General features: G+C 50.2%; 1 protein-coding gene across 1 annotated transcript; it reads right to left on the reverse strand.

Moving 5' to 3' along the window:
- Positions 1-1,439: 1,439 nt before the first annotated feature.
- Positions 1,440-21,991, reverse strand: LRRC75B (leucine rich repeat containing 75B). Its single transcript, XM_005524468.3, has 4 exons — positions 21,711-21,991; positions 17,055-17,183; positions 14,040-14,152; positions 1,440-3,404 (listed from the first exon to the last, which is right to left on the reverse strand). The coding sequence occupies exons 1-4, from the start codon at positions 21,966-21,968 to the stop codon at positions 2,882-2,884; spliced, it is 1,023 nt and encodes a 340-aa protein (XP_005524525.2). The 5' UTR covers positions 21,969-21,991; the 3' UTR covers positions 1,440-2,881.
- Between the last annotated feature and the right edge of the window lie 2,412 nt (positions 21,992-24,403).

Here is a 24,403-nt window from a genome sequence, read left to right on the forward strand (position 1 = left end):
TGTCAGAGGTGCCCTACACACTGAGGGTCTCACCTCATTTTGGGGGTGTGCTGCTGCTATGGAAAAGCTGTGAAGATGCCTCGATGCAGAACCCTTAGGGGGACAGTGCTCAGAGCCAAAGACCAAATGTTCAGCAGCGCTGCTCCCTTTGTAGATATGCACTGGCTCACCAGGCAGCTCCAAGCCTTCATTTAAGTGCTTTGTGCCCGAGTTTTCTTCTTGGCACAGCAGAGGGCTGCTCTGCTTAGACTCTAAGAGTTTAAGCAGGTCTTGCTGGCATTTGAAATAACTTTTCATTTTTGCTGAAAGGTATTTTGGAAGGAAAATTAAAAATTAATACCATCTCTTCCACAGCAGGGAAGGAAACAAAAGGCTGAGCCTGGAGAGTGGTGGTAAATGGAGTTGCTGCCAGCTGGGGCTGGTAACTGGTGGGGTTCACCAGGGCTCAGTATTGGGGCCAGTTCTGTTTAATGTTTTTATGCATTATCTGGATGAGGGGATTGAGGGCATCATCAGTTGAATTCACAGATGACACTGAGTTGGGTGGGAATGTTGATCTGCTGGGGGGTAGGAAGGCTCTGCAAAAGGGCTTGAACAGGCTGGATTTGATGGTCCAAGGACAATCGTGTGAGGTCCAACAAGGCCATGTGCCAGGTTCTGCACCTGGGTCACAGCAACCCCAAACAGGACTCCAGGCTTGGGGAAGAGCAGCTGGAAAGCTGCTGAGTGGAAAAGGCCAGTGGCATCCTGGCTTGCATATGGCATAGAGTGGCCAGCAGGACTGGGTTGTCAAGCACTGAACAGGATCCCCAGGGCAGTGGTTGAGTCACCATGGAATTATGTAAAAGAGGTGCAGCTGTGGCACTCAGGGACATGTTTTAGTGGCAGCGCTGGGTTAATGTTTGGACTCAATGACCTCAAAGGTCTTTTCCAACTGAAACAATTATGATTCTTTAAGATACTACACTGAGAAAGGAAAAATTAGTTGTGAGAAGAGAGCAGGTGGTGACCTTTGTGCAGGTTAACATGAAGGTTGTGAGATCCTGCACCTGTGACTGGAGTGCAGCTAGGACTGAGTCCAGCATTTGCAGTGTCAGATTGTAATGCTCAGTGCAGTGTGCAACCCCACCTTTCTTCCTGGAATTGATATTATTTGGGGCTTTTGGTGGTTGATCAGAGACACCAATATGTTCCAGTGTCCTCACAGTCTTGGTCCAAAGGGAATAGATCAGTTGAAAAATATCACCAATTTACTTCTTGCAATGTCTTGTAAAATTAGTAAAGAACATGAAAGGTGTATCTATTCCATGTGAATTTGGGTTGTTTTCATATATAAGCATTGCTTATATGTGTTGCTCTGAGACTCACAAAGACAATCAGCAGGAAGGCAAAGTTAACATTGTTAATTTAGAAGGGTGAGGATTTTTATGGTGGTTTTTTTAATATGTCTCATTTCTTTAACTTTTAACTCTTTCAACAACTCATCCACTCTGAATTCCCGTGGGGACAGATAATTGAGAGGACTTGACATATCAGCTAAATCTCATCAGTTTACTTCTACCAGCCCCTTGCAACATGAAGGATGGCAGCCTACCACAAATGAACACCCATGTTTCTCTCTCCTTAAAGGAATGAACCACACTGCCCAATGTGAATGGTACCTGATCCTGTCCCTCAGGCACTGCATGAGGATGATTCCAAGATCTGTGAACAACCCAGATACTCAGACTCTGAAGTGCTTCACGCTCATGTCCAAGAAAACTCTTTATTATGTTTACATAGAGCATGAGCAATGTGGAAAACACTGGAAACTCTGCATCAGTGACTTGGGTTTTGGACAGCATTGGAAATGGCGATGCAGCTGCTCACGTGTCTGTATTACAAGGTGTACAAAGTGCCACGAGGAGCCAAAGCTTTGCACTTCCAATTGGGAAGGGCCCACCTCTGGCACATTCGCTGCTTGCTCCTCTAGTGCCACAGTTAGGTGCTGAGCTGTCAGCTTTTCCTCAATTTCACTTGGAACTTGCAATTGTAGTACCTTGGAACTTGTAATTTTAGTACAAAAGCACACTTTTTGAAACCAATCCTACTAATCCACAAGAACGTTCCCCTTCCCTCTCCTCCCCCCTCTTCCCAATCCCATCCCAACTCATCCCATCCCCCATGCTCCCACCAACACATACCTCCTTCCCCTCCCTCTCACCCCGGTCACACAGCAAATATCCTGATGCTGCAGTTCCAAGCCATGTGTCCGCCCCAGCCTATGTGATCCAATGGTCTCTGACCAGGTCCCTTTGTTCAGACGTTCATACAAAACACACAATAGGAAAAAAACAAAACAAAAGGAGCCAGACACAAGAGGGAGACACACTGCCGGGCTCCAGCTCTGGCCTCTGAGCCCTTCCACTAAGCTCCACAGCACTAGGCTCTTGGGGTACCTCCTTTCACACTCAAGGCTGCAGGTCCCAAGGTTTCCAAGGTGCATAGGAAAAGGAAGAAAGGAAGTAAACTACAAGCCTGTTTCTGTTTTAGGTTCCCCCCAGTCCCTTTCCCTCAACCCAATGGCTGCTGGAGGATATTCTTGACTCCGACAGGTCTTTTCCCGTCTTCCAGTGAGACCCTGCCTGGGGACCAGGTTCACTGTAAGTCACCGGTTCCTCTCTGGAACGTGGGCAATGGGTTTGGCAGCGAGGGGAGGGAGCGGAGCACGTTGTGGGGGGACGACAGGCTTTTGTCTCACAGCAGGTGGGAGGGAAGATGTCAGGGAAGGCGAGAGAAAAGAGCCAAGGGAAGCCGGTCAAGCTGGCCCTCTGCTTGATGTTTGTACTCAAAACTTCTCCTTGGGGTTGCTTCCGTGTGCCAGCGCCGGCCCGTTGTTCAGTCACCTCTTGCAGCCCTGCTGAGAAAAAGCACGTGGCGGGGTGCTTCCGGCTGCTTCATCCTCTGGCTGGCTGCCCTCGTGCCCGCCGGTGATCTCAGAGTCGCAGTCAAGCGCCTCATAGATGGTCGGCAGCGTGGTCTGCTGGCTGAGGCGCTTGCGCAGGCCCACGAGCAGCGGCTGCGGCATGGAGGACACGTCCACGTTGTTGCCGAGGTCAACCCAGGCCAGGCAAGGGAACTTGTTCATGTCCTTCATGGTGTCAGTCAGCTCCTTCATGGTCGCCCGCGTCAGCCGGTTGCCGTTGAGGGACAGGTGAGTGAGTTTGGGGAGCGCCCAGAGGAAGGGCAGCAGCAGGCGCACCATGTCATCGTTCAGCTCCGTGAAGCTCAGGTCCACCGAGGTGAGGTGGTCCCCGTTGTTCTGCAGGTAGTAGGCCATGCGGTGGACATCCCGCATGGTCAGGGGGATCCCTGACAAATCCATGGAGTCCTGGCTCACCTTCTTCTGCAGGCTGGTCTTCAGGCTGATGGTGGAGAGGGGGAGACAGAGAGATCATGAAGGGGAGGCACTCCCATCCATCTCCCCCAAGTGAGAGAGCACTTGGGACAGGGAGAACTCATTAACAACATGGGCTAGAATGTTAAGGAAGGGGTTAATAGAACTCACTGGGAAAACAAGCATTTGAACCTCAGGGCAGACTGTCCTGTGGCTTTGCTGTGTATTCTCAGCACTTACACGTGAACTTTGCCAGAACTGGCTCAACACAGGTTGCTAAAGTGTCTCCCACTAGCAGATGTCAAAGGCTTTGTCTGTATGTGCCCATGCAGGCACTCATGCATAGAAAGCAAAAATAACCAAGGCAAGCAAACTTTCCAAGAGCACTGGTTTACACTGTGTGGGGGCTGTTTGTGAGCTGCCTCTCCAGGTGAATGATAAGGTCTGTGCTACAGAGGAGAGCCGTGTTAAATGTCTGGGAAACGGATGTTTCATCAGGAAAACACTAGATAGGCAAACTGCACTCCAGGAATGGATTTACTGTGTGTCCCTTTAAAATCTTTCACAAGCAGCACTTAGTCAGTAAGCAGCACCAGTGGCTGCCTGTTTGGGTCTCTGTGGTCAGCAGATCATCTGGGATCTGCTGCAGCTATGAGGAGAGGGGGAGGGCATAAGGGTGCTAAGAGATGGCTTCAGCCATTTCTTTTACTGTCTGCCTGGCCAGGGGAGCGAGGCAGAGGTAGGAAGGCTGTGTTGTGAGGCTGCTGGGTGTGCAAAGGGAGTGGGGCGTGGAGCTTAATGATGGACTGTGGGTTTGTAAGAGTGCTGTGAGAAGTGGGAACTGTGGGGCTACAGGAGCTGCTGGGGAATACATTGCAAAATTGAGTAGAAATGTGTGTTAGTGTAACATAGGAGAACCTAGTCCACAAGTGTAAATTGTGTTACTCTTGCTGCTCTTTCAGACACATCTTGCCTTAAGGACATGGGACCCATAGTAGGACCCCCCCAGTCATGGGGGTCTTGTAAGTGCCTTATTGAGTTTGGGAGGATCAGGGTGGGTTAAGCGTTAACCACCACTTCGAAGGTCCCCACTCTTCCTATCTGGCTCTCTGTAGTGTCCTGCACACCTGTGGCACAGCCAGTCCCTGAAAGCAATGGGTACATGGGGACATGCAATCTCCTCGGAGGAGGCTACAGCACCGCAGGAGCTCCCGTGGCAGGTGAGAATGTCCCTACAAGCCTCAGTATTGCCAGGCTCTGCTGGAGCTGTGCAGAGGTTGTGGCACTGCCACAACCTGTAGCTTTGCTTTACATATGCAGTTCATGGCATCCTAGAAATTTCAGCTCTTAATAATCCCCTATAAGCATGTGTTGACACAAGGGAGTAAATGTGCACCAGTGCAGGCAGCAACCCTTTGTTGATTCAACACTGGCACAAACTTGCAGCCACACTTCCTTGTAGGAGCATGAGGCAGAAAGACCTCGTGGCCTGTCCTGTCAATTCTTAAGCCCACAAATTCCTGCTCTGGGTTTAGCAGTACTTTGCTCAGGCTACTCCTATGTGTCCTTGTATTTCCCATGGGAGTTCACTGTGCAAGGCTGAAACTGTATCTGCAAGCATGCATTTGGACTAATGAGCTCTCATGGCAGAGAGCTAATAACAGCATGAATTAACTTCTATTCAGACCTAAAGCATTTTAAGTGAAATGTATTACCTACTAAATATTTACATGTCAAATGACCCACACTACACCTCAGTGGATCACAGTGGGGTCAAAGGGAGCAGTGCTTGTCCGTACTGTCAAACAGCAGGGACAGATGTACTGGGGAATTATAATTGGTCTGAGCACACGAGGGAGGTTGTCAGAGGGCCTTGAAGGTGGTACTTGATATGCCTCCAGAAGAGACTGGACTGAGAAGAATTAATCCACCACATTGCTTGCAGCAGCAGTGCAGTTCTTTTACCTCCTGCAGCAGCAGTTGTGAACTGTGCATGCTGTGGTTTGGGTGGCACTGAGCAAGTCTCCCTTTTCCTGCTAATCCAAGGGATGCTTGAGATTACCCCAGGCTGCCTGGGAGCTGTATTTCTTCAACTCTCTTGAAAAACAATGTGTGTGTTTTGGTATAGTTTGTCAGCAATCACTGGCAGTGGTGTAGCACAGTCTACCACAAAAGAGGGTTCATCTTGTATGACATTTATCAGAGATTAGTCTTGAAGCTGGAAACTTCTCAGGTTTCCCCTAGCACAAAAGGAGTTATCCTTTTAGCCATGCTAGGTATTTTATCTGGGTGTTTGATCTGGAGTAGTTGTTCTAGCAGAACAGAGCATCCAATGCACAGTGCAGGTGTGCATTCATATGGCTCAGGTGGAACAGGGAGAAATGAAATGGAGTGTGAGCCTGAGTGCACGGGGCAACTGTTCCATGTATCCACAAGGGGCTGCTACAAGAGACACAGCAGCCTTTTCTGGCCTGTAAGGGTTTAAAATAAGGCTTTCTTGGGAGTGTGGGGAATACAGGAATAAACAAGCATAGAAAGAAGCCTGTAACTACTTCAGTGCCCAGTTTGTATGAATGCAGCCTGTGGCTCCTGGAAATCCTCTTCCCCAGTGCTGTCAAGCAGATGACCCCACGTGGGTGGGTGGGGGACACAGAAAGGAGACATGAGCACAGGGGCACCTCCCCCAGCCCTAAGCCTTGTCTTGGTCTGTGCAAAGCCTCCTCAGATCTTCCTTTTTATAAATCTCCAGGGCTGGAGCCTAGTTTGGAGTGGGGATGGGAACCAGGCTGGAGTGGGGACCACTGGAGGGCACGTCTGAGCCGGCACCGCTCCCGCTGCCTGCCCTCAGCATTCAGGTGCTGATTTTCCTGTCACGGCTGCAGCAGCAGCTTCCTTAACAGGGGGCAAGTTTGAAAGGCTCTGGGGGTCCCCTTGGAGTGACTTGGCTGTGAGTGCAGACAGTGATGACTGAAGGGAAATGTCTGAAAGACAGAAGCAATGTGCTCATCTGTGTCTGTCTGTTAAGCCTCCCCTCCTGTGACTGCCGTGTGGAGACTGCAGTAATAAGTCACAGATCGTGCTCTCACCAGAACAGGTACCTTCTGCTGCTCTCCCCAGCAACCAGCCAATACCCCAAGGAGGCTTTAATCAAGCAGACAAATTATCTTCCCATAATTGATTCTCCAGACTAGACTGCTCCTGGCTGAATGTGCTTAAACCCTCCTGTCCTGTGCCAGAGCCCGCCCTCCCTTCTTTGCTGGCTTGTTTTTCTTTCCTTTCCTGTATTTTTTGCTGCTTCCTTTTGCCCTCATTGCTGTACCTGCCAGGGTGACTCTGGGCCTCCTGTCTCAGAACTGGGGGCTCCCTCCTGTGTTTAAGCTGTTCTCTTGCCTATAAAAATGCCTCTTGTAGGGATGTGTCTGTAGGAGCCTCATCCTGGGGGACACAGCCCTATGCTGCAGCCAGGCCCTCAGCTCTCTGGTAAGTGCTGAAGCATGAGATACAACACTCCACGCATGCTGTGAACCCTGGCAGCCTCCTCCTCGCCTCCTTGGTGTTTTTGGGCAGCTCCAAGAGGCACAGCTAAACCCCATCTCTAGGGCAAGGCACAGAATAGCTGCCCACTCTCTCTATTGCTTTAGAGGTAAATGTGTCTGCAGTCACAAATGGGTCAAGGAGATGTGGGTAGATGCTTTACTCTGAATTATCTGACACTTGGTATTTTTTGGAGCTCTGTTAAGCTCTATTGCTTGGCAGGAAGAGGGGCATGATACACAGGGCACCAAGCTCTCAGTCACTTGTGCAGCAAGCAGCTGAGAAAATACTAGGTTTATTTCTAGGGAAATGGGTCATCTATTATCCCCTAATTTCTGCACTTGAAACAAGCTTTAAGATTGCTTCAGCTGCAAAAGGCTTTTTTTCCTTTGTATGAGATACAACAGCTACTTAGCAATGTGGCTCTTGATGCGCGTGGGCCTTGTGGACAGAGAGAGGCTGCAGAGCACTGGGGGCTGCATTAACCTACTGCTTCTGCAACTGCTGCTCAGGGCACATTTGTAATTGTGAGCATTTGCATGTAACAAGGATCTGGACCCTGGATGCAGGGCAGCAGACTGTATTTGTATTATCTGCAGCAAGCTTGGAGAGGAAACAACCCCCCACTCCCTCAGATGCTGGAGAAATGGCTGCAAGTGAGAAATTCCTGGAAAGTTTGAGCAAGAAACAAGGGCAATCAGCAGCCCATCCCCTACTGCCTGCCTGGGGATGCAGCATCCACTGAGGAATGGTGCTGGCCCAGAGTCCTGTTTGTGAGGGATCAGCACCCTGCTTGCAGCCCTTGTCCAGCCCTGCTGAGGGACGGGAGCTTTTTGAGGTACATCTTGATTCTCATGTGAAAGGTTTTACTTTGCATTGTTCCCAACTCCCTTCTTGGGGTCTGGCTTTTCTCCCATGGACATGGAGTCTTCCTGCCACCCTCACTGCCACTTATCCCTTCCCTGGGTGCCAGCTCTACTCTTCAGCAGGCATTACCAGCAGTCCCTAGGCTGCACTTTGAACCTGGCTATGGGAGATCCACCCTGGATCAGTCCAGGCAGAGCAGGGGCCTGAGGGACCTGTGGGTGTCTGGAAAAAAAACCCTCTCAGTGAAAAATGTGGGCTGGGAAAGAGGTGAAACCATCTTGTTCCTCCCCAGGTTTTTTTGGGGGATAAAAATCTTCCTCTTTCCACTAACACTCAGCCAGTGCTCCTGCCTCCTGGGAACTCAGCTAGCATAAGCAAATAGAGATCTGTGTTGAAATGGGACAATTAGGAGACCTGAAATGAATTGCTAGTTGTTTGTCTCCAGGACCTGTCCCAAGGGAAGTAACCCTTAGGCCATCTTCCAGGTCCTTCTTTGTGTCCATGAAGTTGCAGGCTCAGCACGTTTGGGTTTTTTCATTAGCACCAAATCCCATCAATTTCTTGCTCATCAGCGAAATTCTTTGGTGGCTGCAGGGAAGGGGTGTAATGGCTCCTGAGTGCTGCCCTGTTGGGACTTGTAGCAGTCACAGTGGTGTCTGACCTCTTGTTAGCTTTGTGGGGTTTGGGGGAGCTCGTTCAGCCCAAGAATGCTGAAGTTCCTGGAGTCCCAGTGCATTTGCTTGTCTCCATGCTGTGGAGAAAGGCTGGGAGGAGACAGAGTCAGATAGAATTTTGCTAATGAGGGATGCTCACTACTTCATGCCTATTTCTCTGGAGAATTACCAGCTTTCTACCACTCAGTCTTTTATTTTTACATTAGATTTGTCTCCAAATACAAAACTTTGCTGATGGCAGAAATTCCCATTACTTCGTATCCCCTCTGTCATTAACAGGCACTGCCAGTAGTGGCTAATTAGCCATGAGTCAGGTATCTCTCAGCTGCTCTTTCTTGCACAGAACATCAGGCATGTCTGGATGGCTTCCCTGCTTTGAGCAGTGATTTAGGGGATGGATTCTGAGCTTTTTAATTGCCTACTTAGCATAATCTGCTTGCTTTGCTTCCCCAGTGGCACAGGGTGCTGCTGTGCAGGGCTGGCTTTAGCTGCCTCTAATGCAACATGAAAAAGGAAAGAGAAGCCTCAAAAGTACTGACCTAGACTAACCCAGCCCCAGCTGATCTGAGGCTGGGCCTGGCACTGCCGTGAAGATGGAGGCAGTGCACAAATAGGTCACTTCCACGAGAAGTCCCTTAGTCACTTGTGCCCAAGTTCTTTTGACCAGCTGTGGAAAGGAGGCAAAGGTAGCCTTTCTCCTGTCTCACTCCCTCTGCAGCTGGGGTGGGACATGGAAATCTGTAGATGTTGATGCAGCTGAGTGCCTGTCTCCTCCTGCCTCTGCTGTCACCTTGTCCTTGAAGGTGTGTTCAAGAGGGCTGTGAACCCTTGGCCTTCCTCCTGCTGCTACTTAATCTGTCCAAGGCCTCAGGTTGTTTCCCTTCATTATTTAGGCCCCTCCTAGCAAAGCAGGGAATGATGCTGCCTTCTTGGTGTAAAATCATGTCCTTGTCAGACCTTCACCTGGGTAAGAGTCACAAAGGCACAAGGTCTCTTCTGATTGCTTTTAACTACCACCTGACAGCAATCTCTGTTATTTCATTTGCGGTCTCTCCATCAGTGTCCTGCTTCTCTTGCCTGCCAGTCTTGGCCTTTTTACTCCTGACTCTGTCAGGGCAGTGTCAAGCTGCTGGGTGACCCTTTCTGCCACCTCCAACAAGCCTTTCCAAATATAAGGGCCTCTTGATGCTGCTGAGAGCCCTCCCCAGGGGCAGTGTTTGGGATGCTCTGCACTGTAAGATGAGGGCACAATTCCTGCCTCTGTCCACAACTCATCCACCAGCTCATGTCTGTCCATCTGACATCTCTTTAAGCAGCAGCTTCTTGGAAACAGTGCATGGGGCAGTTCCTGTACTCCCATATGATGTTTACCATGTGGCTTTAGTTAACTGGCTTGGCTTCCTCTCAGCAAAGCAGGAGTGATGGTGCCTGTTTACCCTGTTGCATAAGGGTGACATGAAGCTGTAGTTAATATTCTCCTCATGCCATGTGAAGGCTGGGATCTCATCTGCCAGATCTGTCAGCCTCAGTGCTGAGCGATGTTTTCAAGGAAAATAAAAAAGATCTGAAGCCCTCTGGAGCTGTTTCCTTGAAGTCCTCTAGACACAAGTGCTTTCACTGCATTTTAAAAGTGCATCTAATGCCGCAATGTCTGGCCAAGGCACATCAATAACAGAAAGGGAGCAATAAGCCCAGAAGGGATACTCTGCTCTCCACCCACTTTGGATTAGCCATGATGAAATTCACTCACATGAGCAAAGTAAAGCTGTGATGAGATTTGTGAAAAGGACAGACCATATGCACATAGTTTGGGAGTTAACTCCATACACACAACTGCCTTTTCTCTTCCAGAACCAGCCACTGTGTGAGAAATCTGGGGGGCTTTCTGTCACAATTATAAAGCTGTGTCTACTGCCTGCCTGCTTTGTGGATTCAGGTTTGATCCTTTGGATCAGGATCAAACCTTTGGATTGCTCAGGAAAGGAAGTAGTTACAGCTCTGGGGATGATGCAAGTGGAAGATACATTAAGGTTCCCTGACATTGTCTTGCCAAGACAGTTCAGTAGTAATCCAGAGTTTCCTGATCACAGTACCAGACTGTGATCCAGCTCTCCAGACAAAGGCTGTCTTCACCTGATACCCTTCTCCCTCTCTGCTCTGAACTGCAGCCCAGTGTGTCTGGCCCTCAAAAAATAATACACCCTCTGGGTCCCACCCTGTTCTGGCAGCAGATGGTGACAGCTTTCTTGAATTCAGCACAGCAGGAAGCCCCAAGAATTCTGAAAACAAGAATTAATAACATCTAAAAGTTCTGCATCTGTCAAAATGCCACAGAAGTGGCACTGATAGCCTAAAAGATCTGTGTATGAAGGAGCATTTCTTAATTCATTAGTCTTTACACAGTAAACATCAATTTAATGAGGAAGTGAAGCTGGAGTTATACAACACTCTAGGATGTGTTCTGCTCGTTAAGTGGGAGTGATCTATACAACTGTAAAATGGTGCTAAAACTAAATTCCCTCTAGGATATAAAGGACTGAAAATTGTGCACTAGTTATGCTAGTCCCTGCTGCAGAAATCTTATCCTCCAGCTTTTGAGCTTTTAATTTTAAAACCCTCAGATTAAATCTGCAAGAGCTCATCTTCCTGGTTTGGTTAGGCAGCCAACCCAAGTGGGGCAGAGCCAGTGGGGTGCAGGCTGTTGGCTGAGACAGGATTTTGCAGGAAAGGAGCCCCTTCCTTTCAGTGTGACAAACTTTTCTGAGTATCACCTGGGCTGCTGAAATAGTCTCTTTGGGTGACTGCACAGCTGGGGATTGTAACCCTTCCTTCTACATGGCATGTAGCCACTCCAAGGAACCCACAGGCAGATCCAAGAGGGCATGCTGCCTCCCAGCTTCACCTTCAGCAGTTTAGTCAAGCACAGAAACCAGACTGAGCCTGGGCTGGATGGCTCCTGCTCCCTCCAGCTGCTGTTGCATTGAGTTCATGGACCTGCACTGAGCTTTCTCCTTCCATATTTCTGTATGGGCTCTACCTGTGTACTGAAACAGCAGTGCTTGAAGAAATGGATCTTATCCTGTTTGCTTTACCAGTTCATGGGTGGCTCAGGTTTGTACCTGCTGGATGTGGGTCCCTCTGACTGGGGATGTAACTACTGTTAGTTTGTTTGTGACCCGCTGGTTTGGCAGTGGGGACAAACACCTGGTGTGTGATCCCACTCCTGTACTGCAGGTCCTCTCCATCTCCCATAACACATCTCCATAACAGCCCAAATGTGATTAAAACCTGGCAGATGCTCCAAGCTCTCTGTATGGCTGGGCTTGCTAATTATCTCCTGGACCTATCTAACATGCTGCCAGAAAGTAGAAATTGCATTTCAGAGAACAAGGGAGTCCAGCATCAGCTCTGTGAAAGCCAGATGCTAAAGCCCAGGAGGCTGCAAAAACGAGAGGATAATTTGGTTTCTGAATGTGGTCTCCATGCAGAGATTCCTCCCTCCTGTCCTTAACCCCCATGAGATTTTAGAAATTCCTTCAAAGTCTTGCTGCTACACCCATGATCTTTACAGGACCTCAGTAGCAGGAAGGGTGCAAGCCAAAGGCATAGGGTTTGAGACAGACACTATAGTAAAATACTCCCACTAGCAGACAGAGGGAAGTGGAGAATTTGGATCATGTAAAACAGCCTACCTAAACAAACTTTAGGCCTTGGTATCTCCAAATGAAACAGCTATTTCTTGCCTTCCTGCTCCTGGCAACACCCATTTTCTTGCAGCAGCCTCAGATGCCAACTCTGCAGGCGTCTTGTGCTGCAAACTGCAAAACATTTCATCTTCACACTTAAAAGAGGAATCTCTGCTGTTAAATATTTAATCAAAACTAATTTGTGCTTTATGTAACACATCGTAACTGGGTGTGGTAGCCAGGCAGGGCAGCCCACTTTAGACCTATATTTCCCTGCATTGCACATTGCCTTGTTGCCCTCTCCCTGCTTGTGCTCACAGATGTTCTGTACCTGGCCAATACTTGGGGCCTGACCCCTTTGTGTGGGGTGCTCACTGCACCCACAGCTTTTCCTCTGGCCACAAACATCCTCTCTGTTGTTACTAAGTGGTGGGTTTGCAGCAGTTTGCAGTCCTCTGCTGTCCCCAGGCTGTGCAATCCCACAGAACACTCCCAGTTTGACCTTCATCCTGAAATCCAGCAGGAGAAGAGGTTTGCCTACAAGCAGGAGTTTGGAGTCCTGAACTTCTTATCTTTAAATTTATCTTGGGAAGGGACAGGGATGAGGACAGAACTGCCATCTATATCCTGCATCTGCAGGATTCTGCAGGATCCTATGGGAAAATGTCATGGAATGGGTCTGGAAAAGGACTCACTCAGCTCTCAAACCTCAGCCTTGTTCTGTGCTGTGGCTGCTACCTGCAAAGCAGCACAAACAGTCCTGCCCTGCGGGGAGCATTGGGAGTGCTCAGCTTCGGTGGCAAAGTGGGGCTACAGATGCAAGAGGCAGATGGCCTGGAAACCATGGTATTAGGGATTTTATTCCTTAAGATGCATTGGGAACCTGCCTCTGAGTCAGAATTAGAGGTATGATGGAAATGTCAATTCCCATGGGGGATTTTAAGTTGCTGGCACACACATCAAAGACTGAAAGCATCAGAAAAGCCCAAGGCCCTTCTCAGAGTGCTGCTGATTTTGCATTTCTTTTTATCCAATCCTGCATTTATTCCTGTGAAGCTAATGGGGATGACATGAGCTCTTTTCTTAGTCACTTCTCTGTCTTTTCTTCAGCAGTGGTGATCTGTGTAACAGTAACAGGGTTTGCTCCAAGAAAATGACAACAGGAGGAGTGGATTTAAAAGACATGGGGATTGCTCTTTATCTGGGCAGAAAAACCAGCAAGTGTCAAGGAGGGAACAAGTGTGGGTGTCTGAATACACTTCTAGTAGTGAAAAGCAGCTGCCATCCAGTAGCTGTCAGTGACCAGCAGCTCTGAGTTGGGTTCTCTGTGCATCTGCCATCCCAGGGCCCTCTCCAGGTGCTGGCAGAGGAGTGGGAGGTAAGCAGGATCGGTCACCTCTCTGCCAGCCACCCCAGAGTGGTTCCTGCTGAATGGGGTGATCAGCTGGTGGTAGTGCCTTGTAGTGGGACACTTCTCCCATTGTCAGGGAAACTCCAAACTAGGATAGGGTGTGATACAGAGATGGGAACAGCTCCGTTTGGCACATGGGTGTTTTTGCAGGCTGGTAGCCCTGGCCATGCTCCTGAGGCCAAACACCCTGCAAGCCCTGCAGGAGGCTTGTCTGTGCTGTGCCCTCAGGGGATTGATTTCAGTGAGCTTTAGAGAGGGTGAGGAACTGTAACACCACACAGAAAGGAGCAAATGGCAAAACAGATCCAAGAGAGGAGTGCTGAGCTGGGTTTTGGAAGAGGCTGCACCACAGATGCTGTGCACTATTTTCAGTCCTGCCACTCTCTGAGGAGGGTAGTGGTGGCAGGCTGGGATGGTGCTTGGCTGCAGCACCATTTGCCCAGGCAGATCCCCCTCTGTGCCCATCCACACAGTCCCTGCCAGGCTCTTACCACACTTGGGACTTCCTGCGGGGCATCCCGTGCCGGTGCCATTTCGAGTGCGGGGTCAGGTGGTAAATCAGCTGCCTGCAGATCCTGTCTGAGGATTTCCAGGGGTCATATTCCTGAAAGCAAAGGGACAACTTAGACTGCCTGCACCATAGCAGAACATGAGAAAAGGAAGAGGGCAGAGGAAGATGGGAAAGGAATAAAGATGGCAGTGGAACAGGGTCATGTATGTAAGGGAGGCAATGAAAAGAAGAGAGAATGAAAGAGGAAAGGTGAGGCCTGAGATGCTTCTGCCACGTGCCAACTCCTCCTGGGGGGCAGGAGGAGTTCTGCACTGCCAGAAGAACCCCAGCCCAGCCCCATGTTCCTGCCCAGAGCAGGGCTACAATTTCACAGCCTACCCAGGAGCAAGTGAAACTCAAGAGGGATTCATTTTCTAGGGCCGTGGCAGGGGTGACTGACAACGCTCTGTTGCAGGGACCCCTGCGCTGCCAACTCCTTGTGTTACAGGACAGTGCTAAATTTCTATTAATTACCTTGTTGCCATGCTTCCCCAAAGTCTGTCTCGGGGCTATCTGATACCCTGATGTGGAAAGGTCAGTAACTGGCACCCCTGCCCCATGCCCAAGGTGCTTCTTGCTCCTCTTGCAGTAGCACACTGACTCCACGACCTCCTGTGCTCTAGTTGGGAGATGTCAGGACAGGGAACTTTGGCTACTTCCCCACAGTCCATCTGACTTCCATGCAGTCCACTCTGCTACTGGAGGTTTGAGTTTGGGAGCTTCCAATGCCAGCAGTTCCCTCCTCCCCCTGTACTAACTCATCAGGAAAAGAAGGCACCCACATGGTTGCTGCCTTCCTGGGTTATTTTTGCACGTGTTCTTTAGTGCCATGAACTTGGAACAGAATATCTTCCTCTGGTGAAGCACAATGGCAAATGGCAGCTGCTGAAAGCTGGGACTTCTGCCTTCTCGATTGTATTTTCCAGTTGCTGACAGACACCTGCATTCCCACCCCTCAGCCCTCCAGCCATGGTGCCACATGTGCATTTAGGGATTTGATAGGTGAACATGCAGTAAAGCTGTCAGGGAATGCACTGATTTATTCCTTACTGCCAATGGCTAAAGCACTGGGGGCCAACAGCTGCACTGTGACTTTGCTCAGCAGTCCTGAATCAGCTGAACTCCCCAGGGATGCGCTGCCTGTGTGTGGCAGTTCTCCTGTGCCAAGGGGAGAGGGATCCCAGCCTTCTGCTCAGCTGAGCATCCCCTGATCCCCATCCCAGCTTCCCTAGGAACCCCACAGGGACTGGCCCATGCCTTTGGCTTAGGTGCCTTGTTCTAGACTCCTACTGTGCTGGCAGGGCTGCAGCTGGCACTCTGCTGTCACCTAGAGCAGCAAACCTCTCCAAGTGGGTGCACGTGCCCACCAGGCTCCAGTACAGCAGCTGGCACAAAGCTCTGCGAGCGATTGTTGGCTCACAGCTGAGAGTTACCCTCCTGTTCTTTCCTGTGTCCTCACTGATTTAATTTCCACTGACAGACTGGGAATTGCACTCAGCCTGCTTTCCTGTAATGCAGTTACACCCACCAGATGCTCAGCCAGGGTCGGAGAGGGGACATGGGCTGGCATTGTTCTGGGAAGGGTGCTGGTGCTACTGAAATTCTACAACCACGTAATTAAACTTCTGTTGGCTTTGAAGGGCAATTCAGGTGCTCAGCATCTTCCTTAGGAATGGGGAAAATAATTTCTTATGTAATGGGACTTTTGTCACTGCATCCACAAAGCATGAAACTAGAGTGAGGGTATAAGCAGGTGTATGAAAAAGGCAATGTCTTATCTGCCAAACACATGGGTACTGGATTAGAGTAAGATCCCCTCCTGCTGCCTGCCCTGAGGGGCACTGCACAGCACAGGCTTGGAGATGGTCTGGTAGAACAGCTGGAGATGAGTTCAAGTGAAGTGTGGTTAAACAGATACTACTGCTACAACCCACCCCTTCCTTCAGATGCTTACATGAATTACACAGACATTACACTTGGAAAGATTTTTTTTTTCCCAGGCTGCTCGGCAGCCCAATAATGATGATTAAACTTTGGCTAAATGTAGTTTGTCTATTGAGACATGACTGGTTAATTGTAATCAGTGAGCCTCAGGAGATGGCAGAACAAGGTTAGAAATGCCACTAATCTACACCAGGCATTCACTGTATTCCCTGTGGCACTGCTGCTTGCTCTGAGCTGTGTGTATTTAATATCTCTCTTTGAATAAAGAAATTCACTCTATTCCTCTCCTTATAAAGCAAGCATGACATTTGCCAAGCCTAACGAGCAAATGGATACGTTGCAAATCCAAGTGTTTGTGGTGGCAAAGAGTAACAGAAATAGATGCTGGTTGTTGCAGTGGGACTGGGACATCTGTGATGTTTGTCTGCTCTCAGCCCTGTCTTTCTGTCTCAGCTCTCCTCATCCTCTGAAGGAAAGTGCTGGAGCACGCAGGAATACCGTGCACATAACACATTTACCTCCTGAAACCCCAGTGGTAATATTATTCCTACAGCACCATTCTTTACAGGGAACTCTGAGAGTTTATGGGGGGAAATAATGCTGGGTTGAGGTAGTTACCTATGGCAAAGGGCCCAGGAAGAGAAAGCTGGTTTTCCTGCAGAGATCTCTGCTCTCCTCTGCAGCCCCATGAGCCCCCCATGAGCTCTAGTTGCTTTGAACCCCTGTGATACCAGTGATTATGTCTCTCTGCTCTGTCACTAATTTACTATGGGCACAAAAAGTAGTTTCCTAATATCTGTGCATATAATCACCCCCTTCTTCAGCTACATTCATGTTCTGAGGTAGCTTTAACTGATTTCTACAGAAGTATGCCCTACAATCCATATGCAGCCACTCCCAGGGCACACACTGCCTGCCTCTGGAGGATTGACTGCAGCACCAGCTGCCCCAGCAGGGCTCTCTGCATCAGTGCTGTGCCACAAAGTATTCACTGAGCTCAGGGAGAATTCACCTTTTTGGGACATTGCAGATCTCTAGCAAGGCTCATCAGCAGGTCATGGGAGATTGGATCCACCAAGTTGAGGAAAGTTGCATTTTTGTAGAGCACTTCATTGAGAAATGTTCCTTCCAGTCCTAGGTCCTACAACAAAAACAGACAGTCAGGCACACAGGCTTCCTCAGAGCTATATCCATGGGATGTTCTGAAATCAGAAAGTAAATCTGATGTGGTGCCAGCCAGATGCCCAGTACAGGAAATTACCCAGCAGAGGTGAAGCAGCCGTGTCTGACCCAGCATTACTGTGCTGGGGGTGCAGGCAGCCAGAGAATGAGATGCAGTGTTAATTTGAGCTAGTCAGCCTAGGGCTGACCACCTTATTTCCACCTACCACAGGAAGGTGAGAATTCTATCATTTCCAGGCTGGCTGGAGCCTGCAGAGAATTAACTTCAGAGAAACACAGTTTTGTCAGCCTCTATGTGTGAATCTGCTGAAGAAGCCAAGCAGGAAGGCTGGCTCTAAAGCTGCTTCTCCAATCTCGGCTTTTCTGGAAGAATCAGACCTTTCTCAGGTATTTAGATGTTGCCATATGCCCTGGTGGTGGCTGGCTGAGCTGAAGTCCTGCCCATCTGTATGAGTTTTTAGCTGTGCTGTGAATTTCTCAGTGAGAACTAAGCACTGGCAGTATGGGGTGCAATGGTAAATTTAGAGGTGGCTTTACACCACAGTCAGAGGAACTCCTCTTCCATCTTCCACAGTGTGAATTAGGGGAACCTCTGTGGTCTGTGCAACTTATCTGTGTGGATCAGGGGATGGAGCACCTTTGGAGGAAACCTCAGCATCTTTGGGAACAAAAAGCCTCCCCAGGGCCAGATGGATGACACTGCAAAGAACTAAGCTGTTTCTTGCAAAGAGGAAAGCAAAGAGCTAATATACTGACACAGTTATTACAATCAGAAGGTACCACAGAGCTGTGAAAAACAAACTAAATTTAAAAAAAAATGTGGGAAAGAGAGATCACATATCCACATGGAAGTGTCACAGGGGCAAAACAAAAATACCCTAGGAGTAGAAATGTAGAACAAAAAAACTCCCTAGTAAAGATAGTGCTGGGTTTGATTCAGTTGATAAAGAGGGCTCAGCTAAGGGAAGAAACAAGTCTTCTCCCCATTCTGTATGTGGCTGACAGGAGAAATGAATAAGCAAATGGGTGCCCCATATGTTCACACTGCTCTACTGAGTGTGTGTTTCAGGCACCACCCAGTGACTGAGAGCTAAAAAAAATAAATGGAGTGAGATGGGGAAAAAAAGCTGGATGTATGCACATACATCACCAACAGGGACAGAGCCATAGCTGGCAGAGGTTTGGGATCTTAACTCTAAGCATCAATCAAAGCCAGTGTTTCATCCTGCTCTGGATATGCTGGATTGAGCAGAAAGCACAATCCCAAAGACAACCTGGCTAGAGACATAGAAAGGGAGAATAAATGAAATACTTTACAGCCCCATCACTCTGTGGACACAAATGACACCCGTAAGCAGGCAAGGAACCCAAGCAGTGGATCACTCCTGAAGGACAGACAGCCACAGCTGGATATGGGCCAGGAGCCTACCAAGGGATCATGCCAGTGTCTCCCTTAACCATAAGGCTTCAGGGAAATGGAGCCTCCTACACCAAGTGTAATGTGCACAGATGAAGCAAGCTGCCGTGAGGATGGCATGGCTGGGCATGCAGCAGTGGATGTCAGAGCAGTAATTAAACTCCCCCAGTTGGAGCTATAGCATTAAGATGAATCTGCATTCCCATTATAAATCCTGCCTGTGAGGGTTTTGTAAGTAATATAGCTGTAAATATTCACTTCACATTGATATTCCATAAATTCTTAGCCCAAAGGCATTTTCCAGCTCCTCTTACTTAGTTCCCTATCTCCCTCCCTCCCTCTCTCATTTCTTGGAAAATTTTGTACCACCTAAAGGGTGGCTGCAGACAGCAGAATATTATAACTCTTGCCATTTCAGTTGGCTTACTGCTGTTGTCTTAAAAATGACACTTTGCCGTTGTCTCAGCACAGGGGAAACAGATTATACCAGACTTTTTGCTGGTGTAAGTCTAATGTCTCCCTGGGCTTCAGCTGAGCAACACCCACCTAGATCAGCAGGAAAACTGATCTGGCTTCTGCTGGTGGCCATTTCTGGGATAGATGATGTGCAATGGAGCTGTCCAAGTGTTCATGTATAAAGCACACGTGCACCTGTGGTTTGCAGCTGTTCTCCATGCAGTCTTCTAAAACGCTGGGATCTCACATCTCTCGTAGTGGATCTGCTTGTGCCTGGCTTGCTTGCTTTACATTATCACAGCCTCTGAACATCCTAGGAATAGTGTGCAGCCTTTTGAAGTCTGCAGACCACAGGTCAAAAACCACTGGCAGAAACACCAGCAGGGTACACCTGCAGGGCTGGGCACGGGGAGTGTGTGCTGGGAGCAGCAGGAGCCACACATGGGATCCCGTGTCCTCCGGTCTGGCTGAGCTGTCTGCTCACCTGAGGAGGCTGCAATTCCAGTCCCACCATTTCTCTGCCTTCCCTGGGGTGTTTGCACCCTGGCCCAAGGAACAGTGATGAGGTGTGGTGTTAAATATCCTTCCTGTCCACTAGAATGAACAAGGTATCTCTCTTTTTACAGGCTACAAACAGACCCTCACCTGGGACACATTAATCCGTGACTCCCGAGAGCGCGATACTGCCAAGGTAAGGGGTGAACGCAGTTGTGGAGTGAGGAAAATTTGCAAGTTAGAAAAAAGGCTGATGTGAAGGTGACATTGGACATCTGAGGAGGACTGGTGGTGATTACATGACTGGGTGGCAGCTGGGGGTGTGGTACATGTTAGTGGTATAAACCCTCTGTCTCTGAATCCTCAGAGCACTCAATGAACCAGAGGCTTTGGGGTGTTGCTGCATGGGTTTCCATCTTGCTTGGCAGAAGATGTGATTACAGGATGCATGTCCCACTGTCCTGTTGTGAGCAGATGGACAGACAGTCACTGTTTTAACATGGGGAGGCAGAGATGGGGACCAGTAATAACATGGGGAACTGGAAAGGCAGCAGGCAAAATGTGAATGTTCAGGACATGGTAATTCTCAAGCACGATGTGGGGAAGCCAAGTGTTTAACTGATCCTGAAAGGAGCTTAGAAATGACCCTCCATTCCATATGGCCCTGTGACTTAGCACTCAAACCCTGTCTGTTCACAGATGGACCTTCTGGAGACCTCCAGGGTCTGTGGAGGGTTTCAGTGCTTCAGTCTCCAGGAGAGGTGCTGAGCACTACAGAAAATGACATTCTGTGGTTCTGGCCTCTGGCATACCCTAGTAAAGTCTGTTCATGTTACATTGCCACATCCATGAAGTGAGTGCTTGCCTGTCTTTCTTCACAAGCTTCTTGCAATAGTGCCTCTCCAAAACTGCCTTTGAAATCTTATTCAACCTTTGTCTGCCATTCTAGTGCACACACAGAGTTCTCTGCTCTATCTGTCTACATGCATGGCAAGAAGAATGTGGTGCTGGTAACAATTTTCAAGTGAATGCTAAAGTAATGGACAGGAAAAGCAGAGATGTAATTTTTCGTCCTGAGAATTCTTACTTGTGAGTGTGCAACTTCCTGATAGCCCAGGGCAGTGAGCACCACTGTCAGATGTGTTGTAAAACCCTGGAGATGCAGAGCAGGCAGGGCTGTTCATGCAGCTCCCTGCAGCTGGTGGTGTGGGTGAACAAGCATCCAAGCAAGCCAGTCCCTGCTCCTCTGCACTCACACCCAAAGGTCACTTGGCTACTCAGGCAAGAAATAATGTATGTTCCCAAGGTGAAGTAGATTGTTATCCAATGAAGCAACATGATAAGTTACAAACTGATGGTGTTTTATGTCCCTGCCAGAGGTGTGCTTTGTCCCCTGTGCTACCAGCTGAAGAGCTGCCTGCAGTTTGGGGCAGCTGAGTTTGGCTGGAAAGTGATGCTAGCAGTGAGGGATGGAGGAGATGGCTCTGTTCCAGCAGCAGGGTTCTGTCCTCAGCATCAGTTTGGCACCACACTGTCTGCACACTGGCTTCTCTGTTCCTGAATGGCGGCAGACAGAAACATGCACCCACTGATACACTGACCCCTTTACCTCTCCTCTCAGCCTCGATTGTCCCAGAAGTCCCCTCCAAAACCATTTTGGGTTTCCCAGACATATCTCAGCCAGTCTGGCCGAGTGGCCATAACGGGATGTGATGGCAGTGGGGCGGCAGTGGCTTTTTTCTGGGGGGGCACCAATCCTGAGCAGAGCCGCGGGCTGGCACGGAGGGCTGTGGATGAGCACAGCCCGAGCTCAGAGCCCCTGCTCCTGTGCGGTCCCCCTGGCACCTCCCTCCCAGCCCCCGGCAGTCGGGCCAGGCGCCCCTCGCCCAGGCTGGGGCTCGGGGAGGTGCCTGGCACGGTGGGCACCGAGCGGGGGAATGACCGGGGCACGGAGCGGAGAAAGGCAGCACAAAGAGCCGGCCGAGGAGGGCTGCAAACCCCATCACCGGGGAGGGGGCTCCTGCACCGCGGTTCCCTGAGCCGGAGCTGCAGCCCCGGCCCCGCACGGCCCATTGTCCCCGTCCTGCCCTGCCCCGTCCCCGCAGCCGCCGCAGGTACCTTCCTCAGCAGCCGGAGGATGTGCACGGCGTGCTCCCGCTTGTGCTCCCGGATGGTGGCCTGGATCTCCCGCAGCCACCCCACCCGCCGCACGTAGGGCGCGGGCGAGGCTTTCCGCAGCACCCCGGGCAGCTTCTGCGGGTGCAGGAGCAGGGAGGAGAGGTGGAAGTCGCCCCGGCCGCTCTCCAGCCTGCCGGGGCAGGGCTCCTCGCCGCTCTCCTCCTCCAGGCTGCTCTGCCGGCTCAGCCGGGAGCCCATGGCCGCGCTCCGGACCGCGCGGGCTCCGCGCTGTGGGCCGGGGGAGGTGCCGGGGAAGGCGGGGGGTCCGGGCAGCCCCGCCCGGCCGGCCCCGCCCCGGCTCCCCGAGCGCCCGACGCTCCCGCAGGAGCAACGCCCCAGGCTCCGCTCCTGCGGGGCTCCGTGCCCAGCAGCCGCTTCCCCGGCGGCCGGGCAGCCCCGCTGCCTCTGCTCCCGAGGCGCCTCCTCCTCCCGGGTTTGTTCTGCCGGGAGATGCTCGGTGGGGAAGACAAAGAGAGACGCGGGTGCTGCCGAGACTGCTCCTTCCATCCAGGCATTTTGGGGAGCTATTTTATCCCCGGACAAACTCTTTGAACATCGCAAAAGGTTGTCTAGATTAATAGTAGTTCAGAACACACCATCTGCAGGGACTGCTTCTGTGGGCTGTGTTTTCTATCAGTCTGCTGTTGGACCCAGAGGAGGTGTTTTACTAATCTAGAAAGTGGCAGGAATTTTGCCCACCACCCGTCATCTGCAACTGATAGTACGATGCTGGCACTGTTCCTCACCTGCTGTGGGTAGAACTGTTTTCCTTGTATGCATTCTTCCCTCCTCCAGCAGTGCACAGCAAGTTTAGCACATGCTTTTCTTCAGACAAAATCACTGCCATCCAACAGGATGGTGAAAAAGAAAGATTGGATCCCATCTCAGGCCACCGAGATTTTGCAGGCAGCTCAGAACCAGTGGCTCAGCCTGACCTAGTTTTTGGAATTGGATCCATAAGCTTACTTCTGTTCAGGATTATCACCACAGTGAGCCCTGGTGCCCACAGCAGTCTGGGAGTCCTGCATGCAGAGCAGAGGTGTCTGGTACCTGTAATGTGAGGGCACACAGCTGTAGAAACAACCTGGGGTTCCCACTGGCTCGTGCAGCCATGGACAAGCATCATCCAATGCACCTGTGGAAGGATGTTGTGGCTATTGGGCTCTCTCTTTGGGGGAATGGGCATGGCTATGGCTCCAGAGCCTGCAAGGATCATTTTCCTTCTCAGCCTTCCTCTGAGCCATGAAAGAGGATGGAGGTGTGACATCATGACAGCCTCTTTCAAATCCTCTGCTGGTGACCCCCGGCTGGCTTGAAGAGACAGAGACAAGAAGGGGCTGGACTCTAAAGCAGGCTGGCTAATGCATTAATTCTGTCACAGTGTTTGTGCAGCTCTCTAACCATGGTAGGCCAGATTCTGAAGGTCCTTCTCAGAATTTTACTCAGTGTTTGATCAGACAAAAGCCCTGATTGTCCATCTGCCTCAGTCCCCTCTCTGCTCTAAGCACCTGCGTGAAGGAAATTAGCATCAACAGATCTTGAGATATGGCTGAGACTGACTCAAGCTAATCCCACTTGGAGGGAGTAGATGCTGAGTAAGGACTTCTGGATCTGGTCAGAGAGCTTTGAGAGAGGCTGGGTCAAGAGAAAATCACTGATATGGGGTGCAGTGTAACAGCTGCAGAATTGTCACTGGGAGCAAAGGGAAGGACAAAAAGTGCTGGAGCAATGGGTAAAGGTGTCAGAGGAGGGGTGTACAGTGCCTTTCTCTGCTGTCTGGCAGCTGGACAGGCTGTCTCAGATCCGTGCTCCTGCCTGCTCTGCTCCGAGTGCCGCTGAAAGGAGCAGCAGCGATAGTGGATTTGGAACCAAAGGATCAGTTCATCAGCAGAATGGCTTTATATGGCTCAATTGTCTCACACCTTATCTCTCAGAGTCAGAAGGAAACACAATCTGCAGTTTACTCATAGTGGGGATGAAAGCAGGTGGATTGTTCTGAGGCAGTGAGAGAACCAGGGCACACAAGCGGCTCCGAGGATGGCACTGTTACCAGGATACCCCTCCTCTGCCTGTGACTTGGAAATATCCTGCCACAGAGCAAATCCTCTTAACAAACAAACAATTGCAAGGGCAGTTCAGCTGCCTCCCAGCTGTGCTTTAGCACTGGAAACACTACAATAGCATGGATAATGGGAGCTAATGAGAAACACACCAGTGCTCCACTTGGCTTCACTGAAGGAGAATGCCTGGCTGGCAGCTCTCTGCAGACTGAGAGATAATCCTGCCCTGAGTGTGCTTTCAAATGACAGGGAGTGGAGGTACTTCTGTGGCTGAGATGACGGCAAGGGGTGGAGGCAGGAGTTTGCTTGGACAGAATGGACTCTTCTGTCAGAGTCTGTATCCTCTGCTCTCAATGCAGTCCTAGGAGAGAGTGGCTGAGCATGCAAGACCTGGGAGATACCAACCTACTGGAGTGTCCCCACCTTTCTTTCATCTCTGCTGCAGTGTCAAGGGCACCCGTAAGCTTTACATAGAGATAGATCAGCTCATGAGCTTGTTTGGTACAACAGAGTGGGAGCTGTAGGGTTTCTCACAACGACCACAAGCTGTGGGTTTCAGACTTGGAAATCCCA

The sequence above is a fragment of the Pseudopodoces humilis genome, chromosome 20 (assembly GCF_049639895.1).
Source record: "Pseudopodoces humilis isolate 2021_Gansu_Grassland_sample_001 chromosome 20, ASM4963989v1, whole genome shotgun sequence".
NCBI lineage: Eukaryota > Metazoa > Chordata > Aves > Passeriformes > Paridae > Pseudopodoces > Pseudopodoces humilis.

Bases quoted from the DNA above. Each gene is read 5' to 3' on its own strand.
- LRRC75B (XM_005524468.3), bottom strand. From the start codon at position 21,968: ATGGGCTCCCGGCTGAGCCGGCAGAGCAGCCTGGAGGAGGAGAGCGGC. The intron at 14,153-17,054 runs GTGAATTCTCCC...CTTTGCTTTCAG, and splicing joins ATCTGCAATGTCCCAAAAAG to GAATATGACCCCTGGAAATC. The intron at 3,405-14,039 runs GTAAGAGCCTGG...CTCCACCATCAG, and splicing joins CGCAGGAAGTCCCAAGTGTG to CCTGAAGACCAGCCTGCAGA.